The sequence below is a fragment of the Leptonychotes weddellii genome, chromosome 16 (genome assembly GCF_054177405.1).
Source record: "Leptonychotes weddellii isolate Sample4059 chromosome 16, ASM5417740v2, whole genome shotgun sequence".
In the NCBI taxonomy this organism is placed as follows: Eukaryota; Metazoa; Chordata; class Mammalia; order Carnivora; family Phocidae; genus Leptonychotes; species Leptonychotes weddellii.
In genome coordinates this window covers 39,253,673-39,269,921 of record NC_138384.1, presented here as the reverse complement: position 1 = coordinate 39,269,921, position 16,249 = coordinate 39,253,673, and the positions used below count along the sequence as shown (strand labels likewise).

Sequence of the window (16,249 nt, the reverse complement as noted above, 5' to 3'; positions counted from 1 at the left end):
CGCCTGGGTGGCTCAGTTGGTTAAGCGACTGCCTTCGGCTCAGGTCATGATCCTGGAGTCCCGGGATCGAGTCCCGCATCGGGCTCCCTGCTCGGCAGGGAGTCTGCTTCTCCCTCTGACCCTCCTCCCTCTCATGCTCTCTGTCTCTCATTCTCTCTGTCTCAAATAAATAAATAAAATCTTTAAAAAAAAAAAAATAAGAATTTAGTACTTTCTTACCCTGAATAAAATATGTGTGTGTAGGTGCGCACATGTACCCACACACACTTCCCATCTGCCTATCATAATTTTGATTGAATCACTGTTCAGTGTTTACAGTATTATGGCTATTGAGTGCTAGTCACAGCCGTGCTGTGTATATACCAAGATTGCTTTTTCTATGTGATTTTTTATTTTTCCTGGGGTTAATAATTTGGGGGGTTATTTGTTTTTTTCCTTAGTTTTCTATATACATATTCCTAACTCAATTCCCAACTCCTATCAGTTGTCTAAATCTCTTAAGACACTCAGACACATTAAGGTAATCTGTTGATTTTATTGTCTTGGAGAAATCTCTCCCAGAGTCTTCAGATATGCTTCACTCTGGATAAATGGCTCATTACATCTGCTTGCACCCTATTTGGGTTTATCTGCTGTTTTGTCATGATTAGATGGAAGTAATGCATTTTTGGAAAGAGTGCCACGGAAATAACGTTATGTTCCTCTCAGTGCAACATACCAGAGGAGTCATAATACTGATAAATCTTACTGTGGATGATAATTTTGATCCCTTGGTAAAGGTGGTGTCTGCCTGATTTCTCCATTGTAAAGTTATTATTTTTCTGTTTGTAATTAATAAATATCTTTGGGGAGATACTTTGAGACTATTCAGTTTCTTCTGAAACTTTTGCCTACTAATTTTAGCATCCATTGGCCCAGTGGGTCTTGTCTGCAACAGTTATTAATGTGATGTTGGCCTAATATTGATTTTTCCATTTCCCTTCTTTCTTTATGTATATTAATTAGGATTGTCCTATAGAGAAGAGCTGTTCCTTCTCTATTTATTTATATATTCAATTATCTTTTTATAAATCATGGATTTTAATTTTTCCTGGCTGAGGTAGATCCAATGAATCATTTTTTGCTCAAGTTCTTCTGCTTTGCCCATTGGGATCTCCTTCCAGTTGGTTTCTTTGACTTTTTAACATGCCCCCATCCATTTTTGAGCACTTCTTTTCTTCCTGGTTCCTGGTATTCTGGGTTCATCTTGTTTTCCTTGCCCTAGCCTTGAATCAACTGTTTCTCCTAGGAGCTCTGGTTCCTTTTATTGGGAAATGATGTTTAGAAACCAAGGTCTGGGTGCTATGTGTGCTCATTGCTACTGGGATGTCATTGTTCCTAGGCCCTCACAGCAGATTGAACTGGAAAATATATGTGTGTATACCAATACACACAGGTATACACATTTCTATATTTGTTTCTGCCTCTGTCTTTTTTTTTTTTTTTAAAGATTTTATTTGACAGAGAGAGCGAGAGAGCACAAGCGGGGGGAGTAGCAGAGGGAGAGAGGGAGCAGGCCCCCTGCCAAGCAGGGAGCCTGATGTGGGGCTCGATCCCAGGATCCTGGGATCATGACCTGAGCCGAAGGCAGACGCTTAACCTGACTGAGCCACCCAGGCGCCCCTGCCTCTGTCTTTTTATATATTAAAATTATCAGTTTATTTTGATATCTTGATTCTAGTCCTACTCCACAGGGTTTATTTTAGCCTTTCTCCTTTACTTATCCATAATTTCTTTTTCTGACAATGAGGAACAATGTATTTACTTATTTGCTCATTAGTATACACATTAAGTAGCTTCAGAATTTCCAAGCTATTCCTCTGTGAGAAACAAATTTACTAACTAGATTACATTATTTGTATATGGTTCTTTTTGTCTTTAGTCTTACAGATTCAGTCAAAATACTATTTTCCAAAGTTGCCTAGGTTAGCTCTTTTAGGTTCATTTGTTACTATTTGTATTCTATTTTGGGTTCCTACCACATCTTGGTTGGTTTTAACTGTTTATTTATTTCTGTATCTGAAACATTACTATGCTTTTAAGAATCAGAGCTATAGGAAAATATCCTCAGAAATGTGTTAGTGTCTCCTCATCCCCGCTATCCTATTTCTGTTCCCTAATTTATTCCTACCCCTTTCTTACCCACTTCTTATAGATTACCAATCTCTTTATTTTCAGGTTTGTCCTTTTTATGTTTCTTTTGTACAGATGAGCCAACATATATGTAGTTTCTTGTATCTCTTTGTATGCTACATAAAGGATAGCATACCATAGATGCCCTTTGCATTTTGCTTTTTTCACTTAACTATAAATACACTCCATATTAGTCATGGAGATCTTCCTCATTTTTTTAACAGCTGCAAAATACTCCATTATCTGGATGTTATGGTAATTTATTCAAGTACTCTTTGACATGTGGACTTTTAGGATATTTGCACTATTTTACAATTAGGACCAGTGCTTCAGTAAATAACCTTGTATGTATGTTTTTTCATATTGTCGAGGCTGTATTTTCAGGATAGATTCTTGGATGTAGGATTGCTGAGTAAGTGCATATGTAGTTTTGATAGGAATTGTCAAATTCCCTTCCATAAAGGTTGTAGCAGACTGCTTTCTATATTAGATTTTTATTGCTGCTGTAACAAATTACCACAAATTTACTGGCTGAAAATAACATGAATTTATCATCTTATAGCTCTAGAGGTCAACAGTTGAAAAATGGGTCTTATAGGACTAAAATCAAGACGTCAGCAGCCTGCCTTACTTGTGAATGCCCTAGGGGAGAATCTGTTTCTTGCCTTTTTCTGCTTTTTTTAAGATCTTTCTTCATCCTTTTATTTTCAATTTTTAAAAATCACTTTTTTAAAAAGATTTTATTTATTTATTTGAGAGAGCGAGAATGAGAGAGAGAGAGAGAGAGCACATGAGAGGGGGGAGGGTCAGAGGGAGAAGCAGACTCCCTGCTGAGCAGGGAGCCCGATGTGGGACTCGATCCCGGGACTCGATCCCGGGACTCCAGGATCATGACCTGAGCCGAAGGCAGTTGCTTAACCAACTGAGCCACCCAGGCACCCCTTTAAAAATCACTTTGAAGTGTGGCATTTATATGCAGTATAGTACTGAGTTTTGCTCTGTGAACCAATCTGAATATCATTTTTCAAGTTAATAGGTGAAAGTCCAATTACATTTTTGATATGTTTGGGCTTCATTCTGTATATTGTTTTATATGACATTTTCTGGTTTTTACAGTTTTTATTATTTTTTTTTTAAGAGAGATTTTTCCATTTTATTTTTATTTTTTTATTATGTTAGTCACCATACAGTTTTTGATATGGTGTTATAACAATGAATCATGGTTTTTATAGTTTTTAAAAAAGACTTTCACTTATCTATTTCCCTAGCCTTTTATTTTGGTCATTTACTACTATAGTTTTTGTAATAACTAGGAAGGTTTTTCTTTTATTCTAGTATTAGAGTGCTCTGTTTCTGTAGACAATATTTATTCCTTCTATTACTTGATTAGTTGGCTTTAAAAATTAACCTTTGATTTTTCACCTATTACAGATGAGTCAGTAAGTAGGCTTGTTTTACCTCCCACCTTCTCTTCCCAAATTTTGTTAGTTGTACACTTTTCATATTGTCAAGGCATATTATACTTACATGCTCTTCTGTCACATTTATCCCAACCTTTCATTTCATCTTCGTTCTATAGTTAAATATATTCAGTGCTTTCCACAAGGTCCTTTTGCTGAAATTTCTCTAGATATCTCTCATTTGGCTGAAGTTTGTCTTCTCGCAGTTTCTTCACAAAGAGTTCATGCCAATAATGTCCCCCCAAGTTCTGCCTTGTTCATAATTGGCCGTTCTTTGCTAAAGTTTATTGTAGTATAGTATTAATGTTGAATAGTGTTATGAAGAAGTCTGATACCAATTTGATATTTTCCTTTATGTATAATTAGCTTTATATTTTGTTCTGGTCTCCTAGTAGGTTCTTTCTTTAATTTTAAAGTTATTTCGTTAGAGTACATCTCAGTCTTGACCATGTTGGATCACTTTTTCCTGGCACGTGTATTATTATCTTTCAGGATGGAGAATCAAGTTTTATTTCAGGAAATATTTTTGTTCTTTTTTGTTGACAAAGTTAAGAATATAGGAAAGTAGGGGCGCCTGGGTGGCTCAGTCATTAAGCGTCTGCCTTCGGTTCAGGTCATGATCCCGGGGTCCTGGGATCGAGCCCCGCATCAGGCTCCCTGCTCCGTGGGAAGCCTGCTTCTCCCTCTCTCACTTCCCCTGCTTGTGTTCCCTCTCTCACTGTGTCTCTCTCTGTCAAATAAATAAATAAAATCTTAAAAAAAAAAAAAGAATATAGGAAAGTAAAGGGAATGATACAACAAATGCCTACCACCCAGAATTGATCATTATTAATATTTTGACATACTTTCATTTTTTTGATGAAAGAGATATACTATCTTAAGCACAAATTCTGTTTCTCATTCTCAGTTCACTTTCCCTCATCTACCTCTTGCTCTGAGAAGCAACAACAGTCACCAATCATAAATCATATGTCCTTCCAATTCATTTTTAAGCATGTTTTGTAAACATTTATGCATCTGTTTAAAAAAGGGTTTTTATTTTTTCAGAGGTAGTATTCTTTACATTTTGTTCTGCAACTTGCCTGTATTACTCAACATGTTTCTGAGATTTGTCCTTGGTAAATCTGTTATGTAATATAGTTCCATTTTTTAAACTGCTATCTAGTGTTTCATGTTTTGAATTTGCCACATTTTATTTAACTCTTTCCCTACGACTGATGGCCATTTAGATTGTTTCTATTCTTTGCTGTCTCATGTAGTAGCCCGGTATGTTTCTATGTACATGCACATAAGAGTTCGTCAAGGATTTGTAATAAAATTGCTGGAGCATAGGAGTGCACACTTCATTTTACTAGATACTCAAATTGTTCTTGAAAGTGATAGTATCAGTTCATACCTCTAGTAACAATGTCTGCGATTTTCTGTTTCCTTATTCTCTTGATATTCTCCAATTTAAGTTTATGATACTGCCCTTGATAATTTTTTGCCAGTATGATGGAAGAGAAATGCTCTTGAAATTGTTTTAATTTGCCTAGTAAGACTGAGCATTTTTCCGGAAATGAATTAACCATTCAGTTTTTCTCTTGTGTGAATTACCTGCTCATATTTTTAACCCATTCTTTGAGCTAAGGTTATTTGTCTTTTTCCTATCAACTTGTAGAACTTCTTTATGTATTGAGCATTAATCATTTTTCTATAATGTGTGTTTTTGTTATCTTTTCCCAGACTGTCCCTTGCCTTTTACCTTTGTAGTGCCTTCTCTCACCCAGAAGATTTTCATGATAGTGTCAAATTCACCCATCTTTTCCATTACTGTTTGTTCTTTACTGTAGTCTTGTTTACTAAATCTTCCCCTAACAGAGGTCATAAAGATATTCTCCTGTATTATTTTTAAATAGTTTTAAGGTTCAGTTTTTCAGTCTTCTCCTATAATCCATCTGGACTTTACTTTTAAAATATGATGTATTAGGCTTTTTTTTTTCCACATGGAGTTTTCCCAGTACTGTATATTAATCCATTTCTTCTCTATTGATTGTAATGCCACCTCTGCAATATGCCAAGTCCTTATGTTTGCAAGAATCTTATTTCTGTCCTCTGTTTTTTTGTTCCACTGACCATTTACTTATTCTTAAGCCAGTGCTATGCTGTTTTCCTTACTATATATCTTTATTTCCTTTTCGATGTTTGGTTATTGTTGGTATATAGAAAAAGTATTGCATATATTCATCTGTCTGGGCAGTTTATTGCACTCTCTTACTCAATTGTCTGAGTGTATTAGTCAACATAAAGCTAATTACTTTAACAAAGCCTCAGTGAATAAAAACAATAAAGATTGTTCCTTGTACATGTCACAATCCTGTGTGAGCTTATCTGGGACTTCTGTTGTGTACTGTCATTCAGATATGCAGTCGTATTTCCTCTGTTGGCTGCGTCATCCCTTAGGACTCACCATTGCCTTGAAGTCCTGTGCTGAATCCTCTGAAGCCAGCCAGTGAAAAAGAGAGGGAGGAGACAGACACAGACAAACACTCAGCGCGCGCACACACACACACACACACACACAAAGATAAAAATGGATGGGGATCTCTAAGGACATTTTTAACGGACTAGTTTGGAAGTAGCATTTGTGACATCTGTTACTTCTGATTGGCCAGAATTCAGTCACTTGGCTGCACAGGAGTCTGGGAGATACAGATTCCTCTGTACCTAGATGGTTAAGGCAAAATTTTTGCTGGATGTAGCGACCTTTCTGTATTTATGTTCCCTCTTACCTTTTCTTGTTTTCAGTTCTACTTTATCAACTACAGTTTCCATATCTATGTTGAACAATTGCTATAACTTTTTTTTCTTTCTGATATCACAGGACATTTTCAGGTGTTTCACACTAAATGTACCTTTTTTTTTTTCCTACTCCTAGCTCTATGTATTGTACCTATGGGTGTATATATTTTAAGCATGAGAGGCTTTTGGATTTTATATATTTTCAACATCTTTTAAGGCAATTATTTTTTTTCTCTTCTTTTACATTTTTTCTTCCATAAAATTTATAGAAGAAAAATTCTGTAAGAATTTATAGTAAAGATTTCCTATTGCTGAACTATTTTTGTATTTCTGAATTGCATACTTGATCATGTGTATTATTCATTAAATATGCTGCTTGATTCAATTTTTAATATTAAAGAATATTGCCTGTTATCCAAGGGGAGATTGGTCTGTTATAAGGGTAGTGAAATAGATCAGTGGAACAATAGAAAAAGTACAGAAATACACCCGTGTGTATATGAGAACCTAATATTTGATAACAAAGTGTTTTTTTAAATTAGTGATGTGAAGAGATTTTCTTAAAAGTTAAGATAGTATTTGTAGAATACTGAATTTTGGAAAGTCTTTCTTAAAATGACATCAAGGCCAGACTCTATAGTGGAGAAATGGGAGATCTGACTTCATAATGTGTTTTCAAAAATTGTATTGAAAGCACTGTAAATGAAGATGACATGTGACAATAAAAAGTGATGACTTGAAAAAAAAAAGTGATGATCTGAGGGAAAAAATACTATAAAGCCTTAATGCCCTAAATTTATAAATGACTTCTATAAACCACTTAAAAGAAAATGCTAGTGCAGGCGCCTAGCAGGCTCAGTCATTAAGCGTCTGGCTTCGGCTCAGGTGATGGTCCTAGGGTCCTGGGATTGAGCCCCACATTGGGCTCCGTGCTCCGTGGGAAGCCTGCTTCTCCCTCTCCCACTCCCCCTGCTTGTGTTCCCTCTTGCTGTCTCTCTCTTTGTCAAATAAATAAAATCTTAAAAAAAAAATGCTAGTCCGTTTAAAATATGTGTAAAAGATACAAATAAATAATTCACCAAAGAAGAAACCACAAAATACAAAGCTGGTACATATACATGTATGAAAATGCTCTATTTTACAATCAGAAAATTGTAAATTATAAAATAATGAGGTACTCTTTACTTAAAGGGGCAAAAATTTTAGAATGATACCAATCAGTGTAGATTAGTTTGAAGACATGTACTTTATGTTCTGGTAGGTATGCAGGTTGATAAAAATTACCTTGGAGGGCAGTTTGACAATGGATATTAATATTTAAAATATATACATTTAGGGGCACCTGGGTGGCTCGGTCGGTTAAGCAGCTGCCTTCAGCTCAGGTCATGATCCTGGGGTCCTGGGATCGAGCCCCATGTCTGGCTTCCTGCTCGGCGGAGAGCCTGCTTCTCCCTCTCCCTCTGCCTGCCACTCTGCCTACTTGTGCTCTCTCTCTATCTCTCTGTCAAATAAATAAATAAAATCTTAAAAAAATAAAATAAAATACGTACATTTATAGTTTTATTTAACACTTCTTTTAGAAATGTATCTTATAGAAATATAAAATTACGGGCGCCTGAGTGGCTCAGTTAGTTGAGCGTCCAACTCTTGGTTTTGGCTCAGGTCTTGATCTCGGGGTTCTGAGATCGAGCCCCATATGGGGCTTCTCGCTCAGCGTGGAGTCTGCTTGAGATTCTCTCTGCCCCTTCTCCTGTGTCCTCCCCTCCCCCGCTGCTCATGTGTGCATGTGTGTGCTCTTTCTCTCTCAAATTAGTAAATAAAATCTAAAAAAAAAAGAAAATCCTATCCTGTCCTATAGCTTTAAATACACTAATGATTCTCAAATGCATACCTCCAATCCTGACTCCAGGTATCTAATCACTATTGCACTTGGATATCCAACAGGTCTCTCAAACTTAATAGATCAAGAACTCAATTTTTCTTCCCATCTCATCATTCTGCCCTGTCTTTCCATCTCAGTAAATGGAAAGGTCATTTGTACAGTTGCCCAGGTCAGAAATCTTTGTTGTTATCCTTGACTTTCTTTCTCTCACACTCCACAACCAGTCCCTGGCCAAATCCCGTATTTTCTATCTTCAGCATATACCCCAGATCCCCCCAGCTCCAATGCCACCACCACGGCCCAGGCAGCTACCACCTTCTACCTGGATTACTGTAGTAGTCTCCCGACTGATCTCCCTGCTCCACCCTTACTTCCTTTCTATTTTCCTTTTAAAATAGAAATCACATTAAATCACAAACACTCCAATGACTCTCCTTCACCCTCAGAACAAAACTGAAAGTTCTGGTCATGAGTTTCAAGGGCCCACATAACTTGTTCCCCAGCTACTCCTCTGATCTCATAGTGCTCATTTCCCTCTAAGGATCCTGGCTCAGTGATATTCCCAGAATACATCAGACATCTTCCCACCACAGCAACTTCATATTTGCTATTCCTTCTCCCTTTTTTTTTTAAGATTTTATTTATTTACCTATTTGACAGAGGGAGCACAAGCAGGGGGAAAGGCAGAGGGAGATGGAGAGGGAGAAGCAAACTCCCTGCTGAGCAGGGAGCCCGATGTGGCACTCAATCCCAGGACCCTGGGATCATGACCTGAGCCGAAGGCAGACGCTTAACCGACTGTGCCTCCCAGGCGTCCATTCCTTCTCCTTCTAAAGCTCTTTTCCAGATCTCCACAAAACCTCCCCCCTACTTTCACTGAGGCTTTTCTTAGCTTAAATGTCACTTCCTCAGAGAGGCCATCCTGGACCTCCTCCCTATTTAATAGGGCACTCAGTAATCACACCTCTGTCCTTTATTTCATTTGCACTGATCTCCAGCATAACAAATCATGATCCATCTAAAGAGGATAGTTCTTTTCCATCACATATTTCAGCACAGCACTGAGTAAAAAAGATAGTAAATGATTTGTAGAGAGATCATATGAAGTAGTTAAGGGAGAGAAGTGGTGAGAGTGCTCACTGGGCTATTTCTGACTCTCTGAGGTCCCAGAGTCCCTAAAAATGAGGTGGAATTTCAGGCCTGACGAGGGGCTTGATCCCCAGACCCCGAGATCATGATCCAAGCCAAAGGCCTATGCTCAACTGACTGAGCCACCTAGATGCCCCTGAGTTGTTTTTTATTTGAGTAAACTCCATCATCCTGAACACACCTAGTTGAAGGGAATCTCATGGAAAAAACACATGGAATCTGCATCTAGATTGATATGGAAATGTGCAGTTAAGGACCAGCAGCATTAGGGCTGCTCTATAACATTTTTCCTTTTTTCTTTTTTTAAAGTAATCTCTACACCAAGTGTGGGGCTTGAACTCATGACCCTGCGATCAAGAGTCTCATGCTCTACTGACTGAGCCAGCCAGGCACCCCTTTCCTTTTTCCTTTGAAATAGAAATAATATTGTTAGAAAATATTCAAGCAATTAAAAAATGTATAAAGTAGGAAGTATTCTCTTCTCTCAAGATATCATCTAAAGACCTGTATTGTGCATGGTTGGATCTATATCTTTCTAGAATTTCCCTTGCATAAATACACACATGCAATTTTTATATGCATCTATTTACAACTTGCTTTTTAAAAAAATTTTTAAACTTAGACCATTGTATTGGTTAGGATGTGGAGGGAAAAAGGAACCGTAGTCTATTGCCAGTGGGAATGTAAACTGGTACAGCTACTGTGGAAAACAGTGTAGAGATTCCTCAAAAAGTTAAAAATAGAAATACCATATGATCCAATAATTCCACCAGTGAGTATATACCTGAAGAAAACAAAAACACTAATTCAAAAAGTTGTATGCACCCATATGTTTATTGCAGCATTATTTATAATAGCTAAGATCTGGAAGCAGCCTAAGTATCCATCGATAGACAAATGGAGAAGTAAGATGTGTATATATACACAATGGAATATTACCCAGCTATAAAAAGATGAGATTTTGCCATTTGTGACAACACTGATGGACTTCTAGAGGGTACCTGCTAAGTGAAATAAGACTGAGAAAGACAAATACCATATGACTTTACTCATGTGGAATCTAAATAAACAAAACAAATGAATAAACAAAATGCAGAATCAGACCTGTAAATATGGAGAACAAATTGATGGTTGTGAGAGGGAAGGAGGGGTAAGGGATGAACTACAGAGCTCTTTGTTCTCCTCTGCATCCCATAAATTTGTATGCTTCAGGTGTATTTCTCTTTGACATTTCCCCATAATTAAAGAGAATTTTACAAATCACCTTGGTTGAGACCTTTCATAGGGATTTTAATGAAAGGAAGGTATAAAATGCAATACTTAGGTCATATTACTGGTCCTAGAATTTTTTTCTTTAGAATTTTCTTTTATGTTATTGCTCATCTTTTGCCATCCATTCTTTAAAATAATTTAAGTTCAGAGATAAAATCCTTGTGGAGTTCTGATTGAAATTGACCTGATACAAATTAAGTTGGGGTAAGCAAGCATGTGTATGTATGTTTTCCTTTTTGTACAGTTATGTCTTATATTTTTGTTCACTTAAATCTTCTTTGAAAAAAAAACTCCTTTGAAATAATTTCATACCATTTCATAGGACCTTTTCAGTGTTTCTGTACACCATACTACCTTCTCTCTTCGAATTACTTGTATACCAATTATAATCTCCACTCATTGCCTTTACTTCAAATTCTCTTACATTGCCTTACCACTTGCAGTCTGGCTCTGCTCCCTCCAATTTGGCTAAATCCAGGTGCCTTTCTTTATTTTCCTATTCATCAGCTTCCTGAGATTTATAAGATATTTCTGACCACTATTCATTTTCTCTGTTCAAAGCTCTATTCTGTTTCTCTCTCCCTTTAACTGACTGATGCCCCTATTTTTCTGTTTTTTCCTCATTCCACCATAACATCTTTGTCATGTTACTTTGGATCTCTGTCCAGTGACATCTAGTAGAACATTGGATATATTCTATATCTGTGCTTTCCAGTATTGTAGTCACTAGCCACATTTGGCTATTGAGCACTTGGAATATGGCTAGGTATTATTGAGAAACTGAATTAAATTTTTTTTTATTTTAATGAATTTAAATTGCCATATGTGGTTAGTGGCTACCATATTGGACAGCATAGCTCTATACAGTTTTTTAAAGATGGAGATCTAGTCTATAAGTCTGTGGATCATTGTTTAGGCTATTCATGGGAACATGAATTCTGGGCTTTGGCAGTAAACTTTCTTCTTCTTAAGATTTCTCCTTAGGTCCTGTCCTTTTTTCCCAGACTTCCTACTAGAATCTTCTGGGTTTCATGCCAGGAGATTATTTACTTCATCAGGAAATCTTCCAGTTTGTGTACTGCTCATCAGTTCAGTATGTGGGAGACTCTACAGTCTAGTAAGACCTTTTCCTCTTCCAACTTATAATAACTATGCTTACTACTTTCTGTGCAGTTCTGATTGGATTCCAAAGTTCATCATACTTTGATTTTTAATTTCCATCCATTTATAGATTATAATCAGTTGGAAATTACACATCTCTAATTGCCTGGATATATTTTAACCCCAAAGGGTTTACTTCTCCCATTCTTTGTCTTGCCATTTGACCATCAGTCTATTTCGTAATCCCTTTTTGGACATAAATGTAATTTCTAAGAGTACTAATGGTGTAAGTATAAGAAAAACTTAATGAAGGGGCGCCTGGGTGGCTCAGTTGGTTAAGCGACTGCCTTCAGCTCAGGTCATGATCCTGGAGTCCCGGGATCGAGTCCTGCATCGGGCTCCCTGCTCAGCAGGGAGTCTGCTTCTCCCTCTGACCCTCCCCCCTCTCATGCTCTCTCTCTCTATCTCATTCTCTCTCTCAAATAAATAAATAAAATCTTAAAAAAAAAGAATAACTTAATGAATACATATTAATTTGTTTCATTTTAAAATGTTAAGTGTCACTGAATACATATAATGAAATAGACACTCCTAGATATTTTCCAAATGTATTCTTTTTTTTTTTTTTAAAGATTTTATTTATTTATTTGACAGAGAGAGACACAGCGAGAGAGGGAACACAAGCAGGGGGAGTGGCAGAGGGAGAAGCAGGCTTCCCGCCAAGCAGGGAGCCCAATGTGGGGCTCAATCCCAGGACCCTGAGATCATGACCCGAGCTGAAGGCAGACACTTAACGACTGAGCCACCCAGGCGCCCCTAAATGTATTCTTTATTCTTATACCATATTTGTAAGGTCACCTCATTTTGCCTACTAAGAAACTGACGCTCAAGAGTTGGGTTAATCAATTTGTTAATTTGTTAAAGTTAGAATAACTAGATAGCTAAGTCAAGAAGTAGGATTTAAACTCACCTATGACCCCAAACCCTGTGTTGTTTCCACTGTGCCACATGGATGCCCATTTGACTCTCTTCCACTTTGCCTGAATCCATAACTTCCCTTTTCCTCTCAATCACTGATATGGGTGAATTGTCTGTCTTCTCCTTTTTGCTGAATGCCACCATAATACCTTAATACCATTGACTTCTAGGTATTTCTGTACTCCAATCATTGTGAATATGTCTTCCACATATACAATACTTACTTCCTGCTCTGTACTTTCCCAGGCTATACTCTATACTGTCCCCTGGAGTCCCCTATATGGAATTCCTTCCCCTATAGTATTCATATGCCTACGTACAGAGTATCTTTTTTTCAAAGAGTTTTTGGAGCTCCAGGCATCTCAGAATACCTGAATTTGGAAAATATCTAGTCTTCTCCCATCAGTCTTCTTTTACTCAGCATTACAGTAGGTATTGTATAAAGCTGCCATTTGCCTGGAGTAGAGAAAAGATTTATTCTTGGTAAGAGGGAATGTAGTGGCCCTGGGTGATGAACATAGGAAAGAAGGTTCTAGGAAAGTTGGTGAGGGAACAATGAATTTCTACCAAAAAAAAAAAGAACAATAGTGTAGACCTAATAGAGGATAAGTGAACAAATCCCTCTTGGGCCTTGGTTAAGATAGAGCCTGAAGTAAAAGAAAATCCATGGCTGATACTCTGCATTTTACCTGTATATTAATGTGCTTGATGCCCTACATTTCCCCTATAACCTCCTCCCCATTGCCAACACATATATCTTCCTTTATCAGCTCTCTTCATTCTTTGTTCTTTCTTTGTATTTTTTTCATATTTGCTTGGCCATATTTGAAAGGTGTCAAAACCATGTACTTTCCCCTCATTCCTCCAATTAAATTCTTCAGTTTCTTCTATAACAGTTTTCTCCTTGCAGAGGCAAAAAGGACACATTTGCTTTCTTGATATTTTTCAGACTGGGAGTCTTGGTATGAAATCAAGGAATTATCTCCAAAATGGTACATTGATGAAGAGGATATATCCCAGGGGATGGTAATGGAAAGACTTACAAGTTATGACCTGGAATATTCCAGTTTCAGAGAAGCCTGGAAATATGAGGGTGAATTTGAGCAGCATCAACGAAAGCAGGAGAGGCATTTCAGGCAAGTGACAGCTCTTAAGGAAATCTCTGCTGTGAAAAGAGACAATAAATATAATAATAATGAGAGAAGTGTTCTCTTGAAATCAGTACTTTCAACACAAGAGAGAGTTCCCACAGTAGAGCAAGTACATAAATTTGATATTTATGATAAAATGTTTCCCCCAGATTCCATCCTAATTGAACATAAAAGATTACCTGCTGAGAACGAATCTTTGATAGATAATGAATGTGAAGATTTCAACCAGAATACATACCTTAGTAAAGATACAGGAATTCCTCCTGGGGAGAAACCTTATGAAAGTAATGATTTTTCAAATCTCTTAAGTTTCCACTCATTACTTACTCAACATCAAGCAACTCATTTTGGAAAATTACCGCATGGATTCAATGACTGTGATGATGCCTTTAGGTGTTATTCATTCTTTACTCAACCTCAGAGAATTCACAGTGGAGAGAAACCATTTGTATGCAATGACTGTGGAAAAGCTTTTAGCCATGATTTCTTTCTCAGTGAACATCAAAGAACTCATATTGGAGAGAAACCATATGAATGTAAGGAATGTAACAAAGCTTTCAGACAGAGTGCACACCTTGCTCAACATCAGAGAATCCACACTGGAGAGAAACCTTTTGCGTGCAATGAATGTGGGAAGGCCTTTAGCCGTTATGCCTTCCTTGTTGAACATCAGAGAATTCACACAGGAGAGAAACCATATGAATGTAAGGAATGTAACAAAGCCTTCAGACAGAGTGCACACCTCAATCAGCATCAGAGAATTCACACTGGAGAGAAACCCTATGAATGTAATCAATGTGGAAAAGCCTTCAGCAGACGCATTGCCCTTACACTGCATCAAAGGATTCATACAGGAGAGAAACCCTTTAAATGTAATGAATGTGGGAAGACTTTTGGCTATCGCTCACACCTTAATCAACATCAGAGAATTCATACAGGTGAAAAGCCTTATGAATGCATCAAATGTGGGAAGTTTTTTAGGACTGACTCACAACTTAATCGACATCATAGAATACATAGTGGAGAGAGACCTTTTGAATGCAGTAAATGTGGGAAAGCCTTCAGTGATGCTTTAGTTCTAATTCATCATAAGAGAAGTCATGCAGGAGAGAAACCCTATGAATGTAACAAATGTGGGAAGGCCTTCAGTTGTGGCTCATACCTTAATCAGCATCAGAGAATTCATACTGGAGAGAAGCCCTATGAATGTAATGAATGTGGGAAGGCTTTCCATCAGATCTTGTCCCTTAGGCTACACCAGAGAATTCATGCTGGAGACAAACCCTATAACTGTAATGAGTGTGGGAATAATTTTAGCTGTGCCTCAGCCCTTAGACGACATCAGAAAATTCATAATAGAGAAACTCTCTGATTATAACAAGTATATGAAAGAACATTTAGTCACCACTCAGTCCTTATTAAATAAATATCAGTGAATTCTTTGGTTAATGATTCTATGAATGTAGTAAATATGGAAAAGCCTTCAGTTTATGAGCATCCCTTATTTGAAATAGCCTGAATAGTAGACATCTATTACTTTTGGATCTGTTCTATGCCCCATTTGAAACTTACCTCACCCTCAGTGCATATCATTCTGATGAAACTATTAGGGAGAGCAGTGGATTGGTCATAGGCTGGCCACAATTTGGTTAATAAGGGAGGGGCAGATGGCCCTGTTTGGACCACTAGAACCCTAGGGGGGTATTGTTATGGATAGTAAGAAAAGATCATTTTTTTTCCTGGAATTGCAAGTTTCACGGATTTAAAGGATTTTTCAAGGTTCAAAACTCACCAGTAGCTTTTTTGTCACCGCATGAGGAAAGCCTTCCCAAGATCAGTCCAAGACAGAGGAAAATGGAGATAAGAGACAAATCTGATGACATTGTTTGACCTTCTGAATTCAATCATGCCTGAAGTCTATACCATCTTTTACTTTTTAATTTTTGTGATCCAATAAATTTTCTCTTTTTGCTTAATTTGAATTGGATTTTTGCCTCTTGGAATTACAGTTCTGATTCATACACCCTGTGTTTGCTATACATGTGAGAAAGCCTTAATCTTTTATGGCATAATTTCCTGAGAAACCTTTTGCTAAAACAAGTATATGGAAGTTGAATACACAGCCTTCATAAAGTTGAGAGAATTATTACATTTTATTTGTTGATAAAAATTAATTTGGTATTTATTAGACTCATGATAAGGATAGATTTTTAAAAATTCACCTAGTAAAACTCCTTAACAGGTTTTCCCATAAGGAATTAAAATCATTTGTGGTGGTGACTCACTATAGGCCTTTAAAGAAA

At 37.1% G+C, this 16,249-nt stretch overlaps 1 protein-coding gene across 2 annotated transcripts in view; it reads left to right on the top strand.

Annotated features, from left to right (window-relative positions):
- ZNF527 (zinc finger protein 527) overlaps nucleotides 1–15,922 on the top strand; it is a 17,548-nt gene extending 1,626 nt beyond the window's left edge. For both annotated transcript variants that reach the window (XM_081807513.1, XM_081807514.1), the window contains exon 3: nucleotides 13,745–15,922. In XM_081807513.1, coding sequence (XP_081663639.1) covers nucleotides 13,745–15,318 — 1,574 coding nt within the window. In that variant the 3' untranslated portion in view covers nucleotides 15,319–15,922. The remainder of the gene's footprint in view (nucleotides 1–13,744) is intronic.
- Nucleotides 15,923–16,249: the final 327 nt, after the last annotated feature.